Genomic DNA, 19,559 nt, shown 5'->3' with positions numbered 1-19,559 from the left:
AAAAAGCCAATTTCACTCTGGAAACAACCAAATAAAACTCAGAGGCACAAATGTCACATGATAAATATCTACTTTAGAAGATTTCTTATCATTTTTAAAGAACCAGTGTTTTATCTTTATTTTTAGGATTTAAAATAAAGATGAACCTAAGAGACTATTGTTAATTTATTAAAAAAGCACAAAGATTCCAACTTATTTACACGGAAGGTGGATGTAAAGATGGATTACTGACACTTTTAGTGTGATTCTTTGTGGAAATTCAGTGCAGATATGGCCGGGAAAAGAAACTGGAAAATTAGTGAGAAAAAAAATAGAATTTTTGAGTTTAATCTAAAAAACAAAACCATTAAAATTTTGGAGTTTGAAAAGTCAAAAAAATTTTAGAAAAAAATTAATCTGTGAGATTGATGCTATAAAATTTCTAGAATTAATGTCAAAACGTCTGTTTCTAAAGTAAAAAATCTGCTAGAAAAATCTCATAAATCTTGAGAGAAATCCCAGAACATTTCTAGAAAAGCATGGAAATATCAGAGTTTCAAAAGTTTAAAATTTGTGAGAAAAAAAAAGTCTGGGATTTTTTGATTAATCTCAGAATTTTTACAGGAAAAAACTTGCGTTTCAAAAGTCAAAAATCTGTGAGAAACAACTAAAAAACATTTAGATTAAACCCAGAAATGTTTCAGATTTTTTTAAAAGTTGAAAATTTGCAAGATTAATTAAAAATCTTCTGAGTTTTTTCTAGCATATTTTTGACTTTTCAAGCTCTGAAATTTCCACATTTTTTCCAGAAAATCTTATTTGTTTCTAGTAAATTTTAAACTTTTGGATCTCAGAAATGTCCTTTTTTTTCTAAAACAGAAAATGTATTTCGGCAACAAAGAACTCCTCTTCTTTCTGTCTTGTTTTCCTGTCTGCAGGGCCCTGGTGCCTTGTTGTATGGACAAGAGTAAACAGAGAAAAGTTGTTTGGTCAGAACCAGTTTGGTTCTCCTGTTGGTTCCTGTTTGTTTGCCTTTAATTACCTTCATCCAGTTGGACATTCACACCTTTCCACCCCAGGCTGTGGATAACAGCCGCCTCGTTATCCATCCACACTCCTCCACAACCTGTTTTTTCCTCACTCTTGTAAAAAAAGTCATTTTTAGCGGCACAGAAAGGTGTAAAAACCGCCTCTCTGTTTGAGTTTGGTGCTAATGAACCGCGTTCACTCCCGCTTCGCCTCGGTGAAGAAAAACCATCAAACAGGAATGTTTGATTGTTCAACTGTCGCTGAGATTCTTAATCATAACTGCATTTCTGGAGTCTAATACTAGCCGTATAGCTAATAAAACATTCGGGAACGTCTGCAGCTTTTCTGATTTCCAGAGTTCTTGCAGAGGCAGAAATCTCCTCCATGTTTTTTATTTTAGCTGCAGGGAAATGTTTTATCTGAGGAAATGCTTAATGAGAAGGACTGAACAGTAAATGGAGTAAATAATCTGGATTTCCAAATTAATAATTCAATCTCTAAGCATATTGAAGCAATTTTCAGATTCTATTTTCAAAATCTAAGCCTCCTTAACTTGCTAACTATTAATCTGAGTGTTTTATTTGCCTGCTGTGGTGGAAAATAACTCGTCAGGACGGATCTAAAACAGGAACGTTGTGAATCAGACGGTTGAGTAGCTGTCTGGAAACACAAATGAAATGTTATTTTTAGTGACGTTTTATGACTCATTTCTGTTTACTTTCATTTTTAGCTTCTAATTAATTGAACCTGTCAAATTTGTGCAGTGAGAGAAACAAGAGAGCAGAAAACACGTTTTGATCGTCATCAGAAACGATTTCAGAGGGAAAGATGTGGATTTTCTTCACCAGATACGATCTTTAGATGTTTTTGTCCTCTTTACTATTCAGATCTTTTTGCATGTGAAAAATTGAATCTTCTTCTTTGGGGAATTTAACTTTTACGGAGGTGAAAAAAATAAATTTATTTTCTCAAAATTTTAACTTTAATCTCAGAAATTTTAAATTTTTTTCTCAAAATTTTAATCTTAGAAATCTGACTTTATTCTATAAAATTTTAAATTTCATCTCAGAATTCTGACTTTTTTCTCAAAATTTTGACTTTTAAATTACTTATGCAGCATCTTGCAAATCTATAGTCTTAAAACTCAACTCTACCAAATAAATTTGGGACAAAAACGATAACTATCCTGTGACAAGAAAAAAACAGTTTGAACTTTATGGAGTAAAACCTTGAAATTAGCCCTTTTTTCTTTTTTTTTTCAGATTTAAAAAATTTTCTGTAAAAATTCCGACCAAAAAAATTTACAAACATTGACAAAACAAAAACACTTTCAGATGCCTGTGGAGTAAATTAAAGTTTCTATTCAAATTCTCACTCTGGGATTCCTCTGTGTATCATTGTTTATATTTTATACAAATATAATATTTAAACTCACTGAGATGCGTTTAGAGCTATTCTTGCATCAAAAGGATTTAAAGAGAAACTTTTAATGTTTCTGCTGAACGTTTCGACTCCAGCATAAATTATACTTTTATCTTTTCTTCCAGCTGGAGATGAAAGGTGCAAAATAAAGAAATATGAGTTGGTGTTGGAGAAAAATAACACTTTTTATCTAATTAGAGATGTAATGTGTGAAAAACTAACTGCGTTCTCACTTCTGTTAAAACTGAAATAATAAACACACAGGAAGATGCCCTTCTGTTTGTTTTTATAGTGGATTATTAGGAAAAGTCGTGTAAAAAATTTTTGGCAGATGTTTTAAATTCAAAGTTTCATCCCACTTTTTGTCCCAAAAAAACAAAAGTGATTAATTTTGTTTCCATTTTTACTTCTTCTGCAATATTTCAATAAAACAGATTCAGATATTTGTAGAGAAGTAATCTGTAGATTATTGTAGAGCTGAAGCAAAACAAATAGTTGCAAATTTGATATTTTTACTTTTTAAAAAAAATATTTAGTTTCCAGAATCAGTTATGAATCAATTACATTTTATTCCCAGGTCTCTATTTTAGTATGTGTTGCTGGATATTTGTGGTCAAACTTCCTATTCACATAAAATTAAAGAGAAAAACATGGATGATAAATGACAAAAAAACCTTTAGTACTTAACAATTTTTGCCTTTTTTTTTTTTAAGATTTTGGAAATTTCTGAAAAAATTCTGACCAAATTTTTTTTACAAATGTCAATCTGGAAGGCTTGAATGCCTTAAATCGTTCCAAGGGCCACAAATGGCCTACGGACCGCACTTTGGATTAAATATTAAATAAATATGCAGGTTACACTTTTATTTGTAAACAATAATAAAAAATCGGATAAAATAAGATTGTAATGAGACAAAGCATCAAAAAGTTTGAGATGTGAATACTATATCCAGACAGGCAGGGACGCAGGTGAGTACTTTCTGAGGTGTATTGATAGATTATAGGATCCCCCCCCCCTCCTGTTTCAATGCACAAACAGCTGTCAGATTACTAGAAGTGATTATGTCGCCATATTGTGGCGCCCACTCTAGCCCGGCGCCCCTATCCATTTGCGTCCAGAACTTTTTTAGCTGAATTTCTGGATGCCTCCAGATCAACTCCCACCTGTAGTCCCCTAGTCTCCTACCTGCAGCCAGCTGCATCCAGCCGCAGATCTTGTACACGGTTCCGGTGCTGCAGAAGAAGAAGAGCGCGAAGCAGCCGATGCAGGTGAGCACCAGCACCATGGACATGCCGATGAAGACGGAGGCAGCCTTGAAGGCGCCGGACGGGATGCTGTGGAACTCCGTGAAGCTGCCCTGACACACCAGGTCCCGGGACAGCCCGTTCCCGATGCAGTAGTGGAACAGACCGAAGTAGCCCACCTGCGGGGTGTCCATGCCGTCCCCGATCCAGTAGGGCTGGATGAAGCACACCACGTTGACGATGGCGAAGAGGATGGTGAAGATGGCCCACAGGACGCCGATGGCGCGGGAGTTGCGCACGTAGTTGGTCTGGTAGATTTTGGCAGCCTCGGAGGCGGGGAGCATGGTGGTGGTGGTGGTGGTCGTGGTGCTGGGGGCCCCAGGGACCATATCCTCTGGACTCTTCTGCTCTGTCCTCCGGATCCGCTCAGCAGACGAACATCTGCCTCATCTGGGCTCGCTATTCAGCAGAACTTCTTCCTTCTGGTTGCTCAGTTTGCAGCTGCAGCCACAGCTTCACCGCATCCTCGCATCCGTGGATTCCTCGCTCCGAAAACGAAACCAAAATCCTATCTGCGGAGGATTTTACCCTCCATCTGCGCTCACATTCAGCTTCCTCCGGAGGCGGTGAGGGATGCGCCCGGATCAGTCCGTCCTCTGCGCCGACAGAGCAACAACTGCAGCTGCGATCCGACCGAATCAGAGCTGGAGGAGATCCGCGGTTCCTGGGCCAGCCCACAGTTCCTAATCCTATTCTGACGTAGTGTTATTCCTGCAGGGCGCCAAATCTCAAACTGAAACACATGGATTAAAATTGAACTGAAACATCAACATTATGGATTTATTAGATATGTTAATTTTCTCCCATGAAATATTTGCAGTTGCGAAATATATCACAAGTTTATGTTTTTCTGCTGAATATTTGTTTGTTTTATATTAATATTTCTTATTTGCATTTATTCATGTTATCTGGTAATGGTTTTGGTATTTTTTTATTTTAAATTTTTTGTGTTAATGGTTTTGTTTGCTTTATTGTTTTCATGATTTTTAATTATTTACCTTTATTTGTGGTTTTATTAACAGTTTTTGTATTTTTTTTATTTATTTGGTTTAGGTAATTTTTTTTATTAATGGTTTTATTTGTTTTATCATATTTGTGTTGTATATTTGTATTTATTCATGGTTTTATTTATTTAGTTTATCTTTTTATTTATTTATTCATAGTTTTATTTTATTATATTCATGTTTTTTATTTATTTGTATTTACCCATGGTTTTATTTATCAATGGTTTTAATATCTTTTTATCTTTAGTATTTTTACATTTTTTATTTATTTATTATTTATTTTATAATGGTTTTGGTATTTTTATTTTTCTATTTTTATTTGTTTTATTTGTTCATGTGTTTTATTTATTTCTATTTTTAATGGTATTATTTATTTAAATTAATATTATTTATTTAAATTCATTTTTATTAAGGGGATAGATGAACTACATTACCCAGAAACCCTTGCATGCACGTGATTGGTTCGCTGAGGAATGACGAGCCGTGACGCAACCTGCCGGCGCGCGGGACTTTTCAGCATTTGATTCCGACTTTATCGAGGTTTTAAACACTTTTTCTGCTTGCTAATTTATTATTTTTTTCCACTTATTGAGGTTTCCACAGCGGCTGCTTATGTTTTCAGTTGAAGTTTTCGGTGTTGACACCTGTTGGAGTCACATTTCTTCTGAACACGTCGCCTCTTCTCCTCCAACGTCTGTTTGTACTGTCTCCAGCTAAGCTAACCTATGGTTCTCGTTGGATTATTTTTCTGTTTTTTCACCGGTTGAAGCTCATTTATATCACGGGTGGTACAGCCCAGGATGGAAGGGTTGTTGGAGCACCCGGGATATGATGGAGAGAAGCTGCGGAGAGTGTCGGAGCAGCTGCCCTGTCGGGAGGTCCAGGCTGGGATGCTGCTGTCACTCATGGGGGAGGTATGCTACATCCAGAGGTGCTAACAAATAATTCTGTATGTAGTTTATATTAGTTCCCAAGAGACTACCGGTTCTTATTGCTTAATATTTATGTATGTTTTACTTTGTGTAAAAGTTATCTCCATTTTTTAAAACTGTTTCCATCATGATTAATAAGCTGCATGATAATAAAAGCTCAGACTTGACTTTTATTCTCCTCTGATTGTGTTTATCCAGCCACAGCAGTACTGCTACCCCTCACTCTTCATCTACGGTCATCGAGCATCAGGAAAAAGTCATGTGGTGAACGTTTTAATGAAGGAACTGGAGGTGAGAGAAACATTTTCATGGTTAAAGAGACAATTATTTGATTTTCAAACTAAATTTTTCCTGGATTGGTTCTATCCAGTTATCCACATTTAAAAAAAAAAAAAAAAACCCAGAAAATTTAAATGATGTATTGTGTTTTTAATGTTCATAAGAACTGGAAAATTGGCTTGTAAATACACACCCATGCGCACACACACACACACAAAACCATGTTCTTTAAAATCCCCTTTTAGTTTGTAATATAATAATCTATTTCAAAGTATGACTATGAAATTAAAATCTGCTTACAAATATGTTTGACGCAACAGAGTGATCATCTTCTAGTTTCCTTCTGTTGTCATGGTAACAACACATCTACTCTGATTTACACTATAAAGTACAACCAAATATGTTCTTAAATGATGTATTAAAACTTTGCTAAGTACATCAAGTGTTTTCAAACGATTAATTTTTATTGCAAAATTATTATTCCAAAGATATTTTCTTCACATTTTTTATCAATTGAGGCTAAAAATAAAAAGTGAAAATGTACAAAACCCATTTGAAGTTTTGGAAATATGATCCCATTAAAACTGAAAAAAAAACCTACTTCATTTATGTTAAATAATTATTTGTTATTGCTTAGTTTATTGTTGAATAAGTAAAAAAACATTTTGTTGATTTTTGTTGAAGATTAGTTTTTTTGTTGTTGTTTTTTGACCTGACAATTTTGACCCAAGTGACTAAAGGTTTGAACATCTTATGAAGATGAATCCAAACACTTTAATAAATGGCAATTATTTCTTTATAATGTTTTAACTCTTAAGAACATTGACATCTGTTACACCTGATTTCCCCCTTTGTGGGACAATAAAGTCTGTTTATGTTTTATAAATCTATTTTTTTGCATCTAATCTATATTTTTTTTAAAGAAAATGTTATTTGTTAAAAGAGATTGTATTTATACCAAATCTCAGCAGAAATCTGCAACTCCTATTGTTAGTTTGTACAGGAAGTTTGTCTCAGTTCTTTAAATTAGTAGATGTTTCATCACTGAAGCTGTTAATTGATTAATCTTTGTCCTTCTGCAGCTTCCTCATGTCACTGTCAGCTGTGTGGAGTGCGTCTCCTCTGCGCTGCTGTTTGAACAAGTGCTGCTGTCTTTCTTCGGTTGCGACGCTGCATCGCTGCTCCCCCGCAGCCCTTCCCTCTCGGACTTCGTCCGCATTTACAAACAGCGAACCTCCGAGTTTCCCAGCAAGCAGACGCGATACATCGTGAGTCTGTTCAGCTTTCTATTCAGCTTCACCCCATTTCTTCTTGTAAATGTGACAGAAAGCAGCTTAATGAAGCTCACAGGAAAAGGCCTTGTTTGATGTTTTTATTTTTATTTTTTCAGGTAATGGAGCAAGCTGAACTTCTGAGAGACGCCAGCGTCAATCTTCTCCCCGCGCTCCTCCGCCTTCAGGAGCTGGTGAGCGTTTTATTTATCGCTGGAGGCGTTTCGTTGTTGTCGGGCTGCTCAGATGATGAAGAGACCTTCGGAAGGCTTTGTTTGTAATGACTAACCTTGAGCTGGAAGGTACGAGTTATTTCATAAAGCTGTTAGGAGAGAATGATGGCAGCCTCTCGCTGCATTTTAATTAAACTCTCCAACCATATTTTCTCTTGAAGAAAAACAGGAAATATTCTTCAGTGTAGCTACATGAGAGTTTAAAGTGATAACTAGGATTTTGACAAGACTTTTCTAGTTAATATCACAGATATAAGTTAAATAAATAATAAAAAAAAAACTTCCTCCTGATAGGGAGGTTTTGCTGCAGGTTCTCCATTGTGCCTTTTCTTTGGCTGCCATTTATTTCTGGGACATCGAATGGAGCCGAAGCATCGTTACAGAAATTTTCCTCACCCAGTTCTCCTCATGACAACCAAATTAAAAAGGTCAAAATAACTGGATACCTGTTTGAATTATGAACATGATTTTTATAGAAACAAACCTGCATCTTCTAGAGATTGAGACTCAAATTCAGACTTTCATTTTTTTTTAGTTTAGTTTCATTTTCACCTGGAGTTAACTTTTTCAACCTGCAGATTCTGAGAAATGTTGGTCCGTTGTCTTTTGCAGAAATGTTTTAATTTGGCCATTTTGGAGTTTTTTTTTTTTTTTTTTTCATTTGAATGACATATTTAAAGTCTACTAAACTATCTGGGTTGGATTTAAGTCCAGACTTTGACTAGGCCGCTGCAAAGCTTCTGTGTTTTTGGAAGAACAGCAGGCTTTAGAGATCCATTTTTATATTGTCCGATTTAAAAATAAAATAATAATAAATATCAGACATGGTGATTTATGAAAAAAATACTGAAATCCAAATACTGCAGATTATCTGTTGACACTGAATGATACATCAGAAACTGTCACTGATTGGCTGATTGTGAAAACGCATTCTTTCAAGCGTTTTTGGGAGATATGCAAATTTCTTAACATTTTCTCCAGGTTTTTATGTTCCTTCTGTTTTTTTTGTAATATTGGTAAATCTATGGTGATTTTTAAACAATCTTTTTCTAATAAATTCAGGAGGTTTGTGATGTTTTTTGAGTCCAAACCTTGAGGTACAAAATGTGTTGCATTTAGCAGATTGATCCAACATTTATTAAGTGATAGAAAATATAATTAAGGAATAATCCGCCCAATTTCTGAACAAAGCAGAATTTCCAACTCAACCTGAAGGTTGTTTTCGACTGTTTTGGCTTCGAAACAACTTAGTTGTAGGTTTAGTTTTTTGTNTGTACTTAACTAATTAGCTAATGCTAACAGGAGTCTAAGCAGTACGCTTATCACACAGATTGCAGTTTTCTGGCCGATCGACGATCCTTAAAAAGCCTGACCTGCTGATATCGATTTTTAATTTTTTTTAATTTTTTACATTTTTTTTGTCAGGAAAAGGCAACAGATGTCAGTTTGTTCATAAAGCATTTAAAACAGATATATATCAGCTTCACCAAAGTGCTGTGTAGCATTCATAAAACCACAGATAAACGCATGAGAATAAAAACACTAATTAAAACAGTCAAACTCTTACAGAGTTGCTGAATTGTCAACAGTGGGTGATTATTGTTAGTTTGTGATTTTTAGGCCTTTGCAGAGTCAAATAAAATCAATTTCTCATATAAATATTGTCTGATTGCCCAAAATTAATAAAATCTGGGCGGATTTATCGGCGCAGCCTTAATAATTAACTCCTTCTGGATCATCATCTCCCAGTTTCAACGATTTTTTCGGCTCTAAGCTGACCATGACGCCTTTTGCACGTTTCATCAAACTGCTGCAGTAAATCTGATTGGTGCGTCTCCAGTTTAAACTTTTTGCTTTGTAAAATGTTTCTGTCACCTTTTCAGTGTTGATATGTTTGTGTCCAGGGATGCAACTCTTCACTCTGAAGTGTGTTATTAAAGAAAACGACACATTTATGATGTTTTATTTTTAGGTGGAGGACAACGTCAGCGTCATCCTGCTGAGCGAAATCGTTTGGGACAAGTTCAGACCAAACACCGGCTGCTTCGAGCCTCTGCTGCTCCACTTCCCCGACTACAGTAAAGGTATTTGCATCAAAGAAACTTTTGTTGTTTATTTAAGCTCCTTATGAATATTCAAGCATGTTGATAATGTTGATAAATGTCGTGACAAATTAGTAGAGGAATAATTTCCTATTCAAACCTTAATGTAGCCTAACATCAGTAGATTGATGGGTAAAATGTTGAGTGCTTTTCTAAACACATCAAGCAAAACATATTAAATAATAAATAAAATAAAAATAAAATGGAAAAGATCTCAGGTCATATCCAAAATTAAACTAATTAGATTTAATGTATTTTAACCTGCTCTGCTCTTTCTAACGAGCCAAACTTCTGCTTCCAGCTGAGCTGCTGCAGATCTTATCTGCAGGCAGAAATCCTTCATATTCAGCAGAGTTTTACTCCTCCTACATCAACATCCTGCTGGGAGTTTTCTACACCGTCTGCAGGGACCTCAGAGAGCTGCAACACCTGGTGAGGAACACACACCTCACTGGGTTAACTGGTGGGTTTAAACTGGTTTCATTCAACACTGATTATTGTTCATTTGCTCCGTTTCAATCAGGCGGCGCTCAACTTCTCAAAGTTCTGTGAACCAGTTGCAGAGGGGAAAGGTAAAGCTAAAACATATTGATATTTTAGATTCATCACATATAGGGTGAAATAGTTCAAGCATTTGCATTTATTTCTTCATCAGATCAACAACAAAAGATGTTTTAAACAAAAATCTCAGGTTCATTTTCATCCTTTCAGGCCTCGGTTGGGGCTCCTTTTGTATGAATTACTGCATCAGTGCAGCGTATCGTGGATATTTCAGTGTGGGATTCATGATTCAGTTTGAATCCTTGTGATGTCCTTCCATATTCTTTAACTGTTTGTCAATCCTTTCAAATCTTCCAAGCAATTTTTCCTTCCACTAAATTTTATGAGTAAAGCTTGGATACAAATCTCTTGAGTCAGCAGTCTTTCTCATGATTGAGCCTGACTGAAACCTTTTAGAGGACACGTCTCAAGCTTAGGGCCATAAAGTTTTATGTGATCCAGAGGGAGAAATCTGACTTTTTCTCAGAATTTACCAGAATTGTTCTCACTTTCATCATATAAGATCAAAAGGCAAAATTCTGGGGGGGAAAAAAGTCTGAATTCAAACTAACTGGAGAAAAATAATCAGAATACTGAGGAAAAAAAACTAAAAATTCTGAGAAAAATGTCAAATTCCAGGAAAAAATGTAAAAATTCTGGGGGAAAAACTCAGAATTCTGGGGGGAAATTTTTGACCTAGAAATTTCTCTGAATTTTCTCAGCTGAAATTCAGAGGGGAAAAAAATCAGAATTTTGAGGAAAAAAAGTAAAAATTTGAGGAAAAATGTGAAAATTCTGGGGAAAAACAGAAATCTATCATTTTTCTCAGGATTCTGACTTTTGATCTCAGAAGTTTAAAGCCAGATTTGTTTTTATAAGTGGCTTTAATTTCCAGTAGTTTTCATATATATTCTGCCAAATTACATCGATGGAAATGATGTTCAGTATTATTTAACTTTAAAAAGTTTTCATCGAGTGCAGAAACACTCGATGCTTTTTATCCAAATTTTGGAGGTTTGTTGATGGGATTTATCAACACATTTTACCAGAACATGTTGAGGACGTTCATAATCTTTTTATGTTTGATACGGCGCAAAATAAAAATAGGTTTGAGGTTCCTGATGTAGAGAATCAGTTTTGAATTAATTAGTTTGTTAGGGTGACAGCAGGAGTTTACAATGTTTACATTTTCTGGGTGTAGCTGCATAATTTTACTGGATGAGTCGGAAATGAATCTTTAGTATAAATGAATCTGTTTTTGTTCAGTAAAAGAGACGGAAACACACAAGCTGTGGAAAAACATCGAGCCTCATCTGAAGAAAGCCATGCAGACAGTTTACCTTCGAGAGGTTTCCAGGTCTGAACTTTCATCTGGATTTGCTCTTCACGTCGCCTCTGACCTCCTTAAATAAATGATCTCTGATGTTTTCTCTTTTAGTCTTCAGTGGGAGCAAATGGATGAACACGAGACCGGAGCCCTGAGAGGTGCCAACACACAGAAAACATTTATTTATATACAGATTATAAATGAGGGCGTGACGGCTGATTGGATCCGTTTCCTCGTTTCGAAGGTTTATCAGCTCACACTCATGTTGAGCTTCCATATTACTCCAAGTTCCTGCTGATCGCCGCCTATCTGGCCTCCTACAATCCCGCCCGCACAGATAAACGCTTCTTCGTCAAGGTATTTTCGTTTTACGAATGAAGAATCACAGTAAAGTGTCTTGTTTTCACTTCACGACTTGTTTTGTCTTTGTTTTCTCCCTGCAGCATCACGGAAAAATAAAGAAAACAAACTTCTTGAAGAAAAATGAGAAGGTGATCACCAGTACAGTTATATATCGCTATGCAGGAAAGTGTTTCTTGTAAAGCACTTTTCTCCCTTGTTGCTGAAATATGTTGCACAAACAAAGTGACTTCCTGCTTTCCAGACCAGTAACCACCTTCTGGGGCCGAAGCCTTTTCCCCTGGACCGCTTGCTGGCCATTTTCTACAGCGTGGTGGACAGCCGGGTCGCTCCGACCGCCAGCATCTTCTCCCAGGTCAGAACCCGGCAGGCGGCCATGTTTCTGTGATCGTCACCGTCGTCAGCAGGTTTTATGATCGAATCGATCAGGATTCAAAGACTCCAAACTGGGATTTGAACATTCAATAAAACTCAGGAATCGAGTATTTAGTGATTCTTTAGATTAAACTGTTTGTTTTTATCTTGTGGCTCTGCGTCAAACTGGAGCCGCCGATAAAAATGAATGTTTCTGTTCAGATCTCGTCTCTGGTGACGCTGCAGCTGCTGACTCTGGTCAGCCATGACGACCAGCTCGATTCTCCAAAGTACAAATGCGCCGTTTCCCTGGACTTCATCTCTGCCATCTCCAGGTGTGTGTGTGTGCTCCTCTGCTGTCACACACCCGAAGCTCTGAGTTATCCAGAGGAGCTGACCTTTACGGAGTTTGACAGAGCGCTCGCTCGCTGTGGTTTGTTTTCCAGGACGGTGAACTTTGATATTGTGAAGTATCTGTATGACTTCCTGTGAGGCTGCAGCGCGTGAAGGAGAGACGACGCGCAGCGACAGTAAGATAAAGCCAGATTTATTTCTGCAGACGAGTGTTTGGCTGACTGCTGTTGGCTCGAAATGCTCTGAACGTTTCGCTGCCACCTTGTGGCTAATCGGTGACCTCAACATTAAATTTAATTTGTGTGAAATAAATAAACATAATGCTGCGGTAGTTTTAATTCACTTTGTCTTTTAGTTTCACCTTTTCCATCAGGAAAAATATTCAGTACTTATTTATTCATGAGATGAAAAGCTCAGAAACGTTTAGTTTCAAAAATGCAAATGAAGATGACTTTGCCTTTCCTGACGTAAAGTAATTCTGGCAACATCCGGGATGACCTTTGCCCTTCCTCCCAGGCATAAACACACCTTTGCTTTGCAGTTTCACCTGTTTTATTTTTATTTTGTCCTTGGATTCATTGATGCACATTTTACTCAAATCCTTAAAAGCAACGTGTGCTTTTTTTGTTCACACCACCTCTGCAGTTTGAGTTTTCATTTTTTTTCTTCTTCTACATTTCCTGTTAATATAAGATGAGGACAATAAACATCCAGTCTGCTGTGCCTTAGTTAATTTAGTGCAAAATCTACAAAACTGATATTTTAATCTCATCCTCATTTTGTCATTAACAACAAACTTATTTGAGTTTTGTTTGAATTTATTCCGTTTTCAACTTTAATTTTCTCTCATTTGTGTTACATGCATGTTCTGCTTAGCATGCTTTAAACATGTTGTGCAAATTGGTAGATAAAAAACAAGTTCAAAAGAAAGTGCAGTGTATTTATTTACAGACACTTTTCCTTCAGGTAAATGTCTCCAATGCTTTTTGGTCAGATATTTGTTAATATGACAGAAAAATGCTGAAACATTTCATCTGATACATCAAAATAACTAAAAATTTAGTAATTTTCTTGCTTTAAACAATAAAAATTAAAACTGCATTCATAATTGGACACATCTCATTTAGTTAAGACAGAAATCTACTTTTTATCAGGTTTTTATTGGGATTTGTTTAGTTTATAAATAGAGAAAAGCTGAAATTAAACACACTGTGCAGTGAAGGCACCAGATGAGTACAACTGACAACAGAACCGGGATTTTCTATATTATTAAGCCAAACACGTCAGTCAATAAAACACCCAAAGACACTTCAAAACAACAAAACCTTCTACTAAATTTGGCTTTTAAACACAGAAAAAATAGAAAATGTCTATTCTCCACTAAATCTTTTAAGGTTCCTGTTTTCCAGCTAATCAAATTCACGTTAAACAGTCGTAGTTTCCACCTGTAAAGACCCGACTAATTCAACCTTATGAGGGACATCAGTACAGAAAATAAAAACAGATCCGTGGAGCTCAGCTCAGGATCGACTTTCCTGCAGATCGTCCTTAACAACCGGAGTGAATCGGCCCGTTTTTAAAGTGCATAAATGTCGCTCAATTGGAGATTAAACTCATAAAATGTCTGTTTTCCGAGGTTCGGCCTCAAGTTACGGTGGAGCAAACCAAACACAAAATCTCACTTTTACATATAAAAGAGGTTTTTTTTCCAAAGAGGCGGCGTTGTGAATGAGGGCGAGGCGGCTAAACGCTGTGCCTCCTGCTGTGGATCATCGCCATGATGTGACGAAGGTCCAAACTCTTCATCATCACCTCCATGAAGTCTTCGTCACTGCGAGCGCCTTCCACGAACTCCTCCAAAGACAGCTCACCTGTTCAGAGACACAAGGTTAATGCTTCAAATATTTGATTTCTGATTCAGGACTGGACTGCTAAGTCGTCATGGCAACAAGAAAATAACATTAAAGTAATTTAATTGAACCTACAGTGTAGAAAAACAAATTATTTATTAAAAATGACAGATATTTTCATAAACTAAATAAAAATTATATAATTTTATTTTCTGACGTTAAATTGAACATCTTGTATTTTATTAAATAAAGTTTTATGCTTAAAATTGATGTTTTCTCCATTTTTAAGATAGATTATAACATTGAACAATTTTCTTACAGCTAAAAATATTAAGGACTCGATTTTGTTAAAAATAATTGGCTATTAATCTTGTAATATTTTAATCTTAAATGAGGTGTTATGAACTGTAATACAAATAAAGGCTTGAAAACATACGTTTGTTTTGTATTAATTTATATAATATGTCAATCCTGAAATAAATTAACTTTTCAACAATATTCAAATTTAATAAATGTGACTGTACGTTAGAGTTAAGGAAAAAACTGATTCAAAGGAATCAGTTTTTTCCTTAACTCTAACGTCGGGAGGAAAAAGTCGCATTTCTGTTGCCCGACACACAGGAAGTGAACTGTTATGAAAGTATCGTCTTATAAAGTAAAGTCAGAGCCAGTGAACCCAGATGCATCACCTCTTCTTTCCCCAGGTCCAGTAAATACAAGCTTTGTTATTGATCATTAAAAACCCCAGTTAATGTCATTTCTAAACAAGGATTTCTATATATTATTTTCACTGTAGTTGACGTGAACTGGTTTGTGTATTTACATATTTCCATAACAATGAAATATGGTGAATTTGACGTAGTGAAGGCCGACGTGTCTGTATTTACTTAACTGCAGCTGCTCAGTTATAACATTTGTGATGTCATGAATAGTATGAATTTTAATGGCTGTAGTTACAATGTTTTAGTTTAAAGACGTTGGTGTTCTTTTTTAGAATATCATTTCTGTTGCCAGGTGTTAATCCAACATGTTCTTATTCTTATTGGAGCAACATCTCAGATGAGGAAGGAAGACCCAGAAGTGAGAGATTCTTGAAAACCTGCTCACTTCAAGAGATGAATAAAGCTTTGATCCATTGAAGACATATTCTGTCATTTCTGTCCAGTTCGATCAGCCAAGCGTAGATTGGAGAAACTGAAACTTGACAGGGAGGGGAATCCTAAACAGCGTCCATGCTAACATCCAAGTCATCAACCAAGACTCCTTTGGCAGAGAGTTGAGACCTGGACGTATATTCTGCCTGAAATCTCCAATAACAAAACGTGGTAAACATTTGCGTTACTTTGCTGAACCAAAACTGGATGAGGTCAAAATGTTGGAGATGCACTATATTGCCACCTTCCTTAAGTCGCATATGAGCTTAGGCGACATCTCATTCCTAATCCATAGGGTTCGATTTGATGCTGGTTCACCCGATGCAACAAGAACATCAACTTTTCTAGGAAGTCTGTCCAAAAGGTTTAGGAGTGTTTCTGGGGATTTTTGACCATTCTTTGTGAAGTCACGTACTGATGTTTGGCGAGAAGGCCTGGCTCTCAGTCTCCACTCTAATTCATCCCAAAGGTGCTCTGTCGGGTTGAGGTCAGGACTCTGTGCAGTTCATCCACCCCGCAGTCTCCACTGCATCCAACGCTTTGCATGGCACTTGGTTATGTTTGGTTGGATGCAGCTGGTCACCATGGAAACCACGAAGCTCTTTTCCTGAGCTAATCTGAAGGCCACATGGAGTTTGGCTGTCTGTAGTGATTGTCTGCAGAAAGTTGGTGACCTCTTCGCTCTATGTGCTTCAGCATACGCTGGCGCCGCTCTGTCAGTTTATGTGGCCGACCACTTCGTGGCTGCGGTGCTGTCGTTCTCAAGCACTTGCATTTTCTAATAATACAGCTGACAGTTGACTGGAGTATTTGGTTATGAGGAAATTTCACGACAGGATTTGTTGCACATCCTATCACAGTTCTAATTCACTGAGCTCCTGAGAGCGACCCATTCTTTCACAAATGTCTGTAGAAACGGTCTGCATGCCTCCGTGCTTCGTTTTATACACCTGTGGACGTGGAACACCTGATTCCGGTGATTTCGATTGGTGAGCAAACACTTTTGGCAATATAGTGTACCTGGCTTTAGGGTGAAATTTCAGGATGAAACCAAAATCCACTCAATATGACCTTCTCTGTATATGTCAGAGTTCGTGACTTTTTTCTTAACTGGATTTAAAGTGGGATTTGGACGTCGAACGTCATCCGCCCAATCTGCACTCACCATCTCCGTTGATGTCAATCCTATCAAAGACTTTGTTGGTGAATTCCTCTGCGGTTGTTTCCTGATTGTCGTTTCCATTGATCGCCCGGATTGCCTGGAAGAAGAGGGATTAAAATCAACATGCCGCCGCACTTGTTGGGGGAAGTTTCAGGAAAATGGCGGTTGTTAATCTACCCTGATGATGTTCAGGAGTTCGTAGCGGTCGATGCAGCCGTTTCCGTCGACGTCGTATAGTTTGAAGTACCAGCGAAGCTTGTGCTCCATCTTTCCCCGCATCACCAGACTCAGAGCCGCCACATACTCCATGAAATCTATGTAGCCATCCTGCAGAGATTATCAACGTGCCAGATTATAATCCATAACTATACCTACTTGGGATTTAATGGGAACGAACACCCTGTCTTACTTCTGCATCACTGATCCTTTGCCAAGACAGATTATCTCCTGGACTGTCTGTGTTGCATCAATCTCAGCATCAAAGCATCGTCTCGGGGATAATCTCTTTGTTCAATCAAGCGCACAGATTACAGCGGCCTTTTGTTGGCTCAAGGAGGGAATAAATATAGCTGCTGAGACAGAAATCCTGCGACGACCCCATCAGTCGCACGCAGGCGCTCCTAATTAAACTGATCTGAGAGGAAAAATTGGGCCGAAAGTTTGTAGCTGGGAGGTTGCTTCACGGCCTGCTGGATTTGAGGGGACATAAATTAGGATTAGCATGTTTTCTGGTTGAACTGTTGCATAAATTTAACCAAGCATCACAAAGAGATGCTTTAAACTCCCAAACAGGAGGTGTGTCAGCTACTTTAAAAAAAATATAAACTACTAATCGGATAAACTGAATCCTACAGCCTCTTAAATAATTTTGTTTTATTTGACTTTTGGGTTGTTTATATTCTCTAAAAGGGTTCCTGCTGCTGCTACATTAATATAAACACTTAAATTTATTCTGAAATTGCTGCCAACTTCTTGTAAAATGAATACAAACCTTTAAAATATGCAATTTATGGAATATTTGTCAAATAAAACACCATTTAGTAAACATGTTAAGATGAACAGTCATTTCAATTTGTAATTTTAAAGCATGAGATAAAAAGTTTAGTTTCTTGGCATCTAAGGAGATTTAAATTTTAGCTTTATCAACAATTAACCTTTCTTTAAAATAACATCTTGACAGAACTGAAAGAATTCAAAATTTAAGAGAAATTAAATTTTCTCTTTTTTGGGTGCAGTTTTACAGAGCCGACCCAAAGTTTTATGAGGCCCTAAGCTGAATTATTTTTGGGGCCCCTGTTACATTTAACCCCCCTCAACGGTCCTGATCTCATTTTAGTGTTCTCCATATGACCTGTGAGCCAACATTTAATATTTACAAATGATGCACAGATTGTCATTAGCTACTTTAATCTACTCATTTATTTTTTTTCTTTTGGGGATGAAAAAGTTAAAATTACATTAATATCACCTTCCCAAAACAATGACCTCAGTCATTTTTTTTTGCCTTAAATAATTTTTGAAAAATCAATTTAGGTAATTATTTTAGAAAGATCACAATATTTAAGAGACATTTATTATTATTATTATTATTTATTTAATTTATTTTATTTATTTTATTTGACCAGGTAAAACCCCACTGGGATCCAGATCTCATTTCCAAGCAGCAGAAATTTGCAACACACAACAAACTTGTTACATAAAAATAATTAAAAGTAAACAAATGAATCTCTCGTTATTGTTCTTAATAACTGACCTAAATGGCTAAAAAAGTTTTGCTCCATTTTTCACCCACCTTGTTCATGTCAAACGTCCGGAACATCTGCTCTATGTAGGCGTTGGCCTCAGGGTCCAGCCCTTTCAGCCCGAAGAACTGCTTAAACTCGTGCAGAGTGAGCTGGCCGGACGGACACTCCGTCATGAACTTCTTGTACCACAGGTGCATCTCCACGGCCTGCAGGTCGTCCACGGTGCATCCATTTGAGTTGCCCATGTCTCTAACAGCTGCCGGTCCAAACTGCTCAAACCAATTGGTCTACTGTGAAGCGGATCTTATCCCTGTTCACAGTCACTCAACTCCTGGACCTTTAGGATGAGGGTGGCACTTGGCAAGGGCCTTTTGTAGTTCACCAGCCCTCCACACCCCCTGGACATTCTCCTTGGCTCTAATCTCTGGCGTTAATCCAGGAAAACATGCAGTTGATCAGCTTAATCCCTCCATTAAAAGGGCAGGTTGGCCGTCCCGCCTTTGCCAGGGATGTGCTGACACGCATGATGCAGGTTTCATCCCTCACGTGCCGATGCAGGACGCCCAACAGGCAGCATGGCGGATGAGGCGCATTGTTCTCTATGTGGACGGGATTGTCAGCAGTGCAGCTTTTTTTTATTTTTATTTTATGCCAGGGAACTGAGAGAAAAGCAGTGTCACAATAATTCAGGCATGATGCAAGAGACGAGCAAAAATAATTAGTATAAGCAAAAAAAATTTTAAAATGAGATGCAATGAAGTGAAAAAACAAACTCAGTTCCTACCCCCTGCAAAAACAGGAAAAAACAAAATTAAAATATAATTAAAAAGAAAAAAAAGATATAAACATATTTTACTAAAAAAATATTTACATATAGTTTATAAAAACATTTTTTATAAATATATTTTATTTTTTAAATAATTTAATTAACCTTATTACATGAACTATATATTGAAAATTAATAAAATTTAATTTATTTTTGAAAACATTTATTTTTATATAAATACTTTTGAAAAACATATATATATATATATACACACACACACGTTATCAATATACACGTTATCCTGTAAAATTCTCATTATTTCAACTATAAATTTACAGTGTAAGATCACAAATTTATGCAATTTAAAAAAAATATCCATCATAAGCAGGGC

The 19,559-nt window shown here is 36.7% G+C and overlaps 3 protein-coding genes across 3 annotated transcripts in view; 1 reads left to right on the top strand and 2 right to left on the bottom strand.

Annotated features, from left to right (window-relative positions):
- Window positions 1-4,588, bottom strand: part of lhfpl3 (LHFPL tetraspan subfamily member 3) — a 36,389-nt gene extending 31,801 nt beyond the window's left edge. The window contains exon 1 of the mRNA XM_007555229.2: window positions 3,617-4,588. Within this exon, the coding sequence (XP_007555291.1) occupies window positions 3,617-4,064 (448 nt within the window). The 5' untranslated portion in view covers window positions 4,065-4,588. The remainder of the gene's footprint in view (window positions 1-3,616) is intronic.
- The window catches only part of orc5 (origin recognition complex, subunit 5), a 41,361-nt gene extending 27,067 nt beyond the window's left edge, over window positions 1-14,294 (top strand). The window contains exons 2-17 of the mRNA XM_007555224.2: window positions 5,153-5,279; window positions 5,509-5,653; window positions 5,870-5,962; window positions 7,033-7,218; window positions 7,341-7,415; window positions 9,427-9,538; window positions 9,858-9,988; window positions 10,080-10,128; window positions 11,363-11,453; window positions 11,535-11,581; window positions 11,668-11,780; window positions 11,867-11,914; window positions 12,028-12,138; window positions 12,360-12,472; window positions 12,584-12,667; window positions 14,206-14,294. Coding sequence (XP_007555286.1) covers window positions 5,540-5,653; window positions 5,870-5,962; window positions 7,033-7,218; window positions 7,341-7,415; window positions 9,427-9,538; window positions 9,858-9,988; window positions 10,080-10,128; window positions 11,363-11,453; window positions 11,535-11,581; window positions 11,668-11,780; window positions 11,867-11,914; window positions 12,028-12,138; window positions 12,360-12,472; window positions 12,584-12,629 — 1,329 coding nt within the window. The 5' untranslated portion in view covers window positions 5,153-5,279; window positions 5,509-5,539 and the 3' untranslated portion in view covers window positions 12,630-12,667; window positions 14,206-14,294. The remainder of the gene's footprint in view (window positions 1-5,152; window positions 5,280-5,508; window positions 5,654-5,869; window positions 5,963-7,032; window positions 7,219-7,340; window positions 7,416-9,426; window positions 9,539-9,857; window positions 9,989-10,079; window positions 10,129-11,362; window positions 11,454-11,534; window positions 11,582-11,667; window positions 11,781-11,866; window positions 11,915-12,027; window positions 12,139-12,359; window positions 12,473-12,583; window positions 12,668-14,205) is intronic.
- Window positions 13,419-18,778, bottom strand: guca1aa (guanylate cyclase activator 1Aa). The gene is made up of 4 exons (XM_007555225.2): window positions 18,450-18,778; window positions 16,835-16,984; window positions 16,661-16,754; window positions 13,419-14,362 (listed from the first exon to the last, which is right to left on the bottom strand). Exons 1-4 carry the CDS (start codon window positions 18,645-18,647, stop codon window positions 14,235-14,237), a joined length of 570 nt encoding a protein of 189 aa, XP_007555287.1. The 5' UTR covers window positions 18,648-18,778; the 3' UTR covers window positions 13,419-14,234.
- Window positions 18,779-19,559: the final 781 nt, after the last annotated feature.

The sequence above is a fragment of the Poecilia formosa genome, unplaced genomic scaffold (assembly GCF_000485575.1).
Source record: "Poecilia formosa unplaced genomic scaffold, Poecilia_formosa-5.1.2 Scaffold69, whole genome shotgun sequence".
Taxonomy (NCBI): Eukaryota; Metazoa; Chordata; class Actinopteri; order Cyprinodontiformes; family Poeciliidae; genus Poecilia; species Poecilia formosa.
The sequence above is the reverse complement of the archived record's forward strand: the minus strand, read 5'-3'. Positions and strand labels throughout refer to the sequence as shown.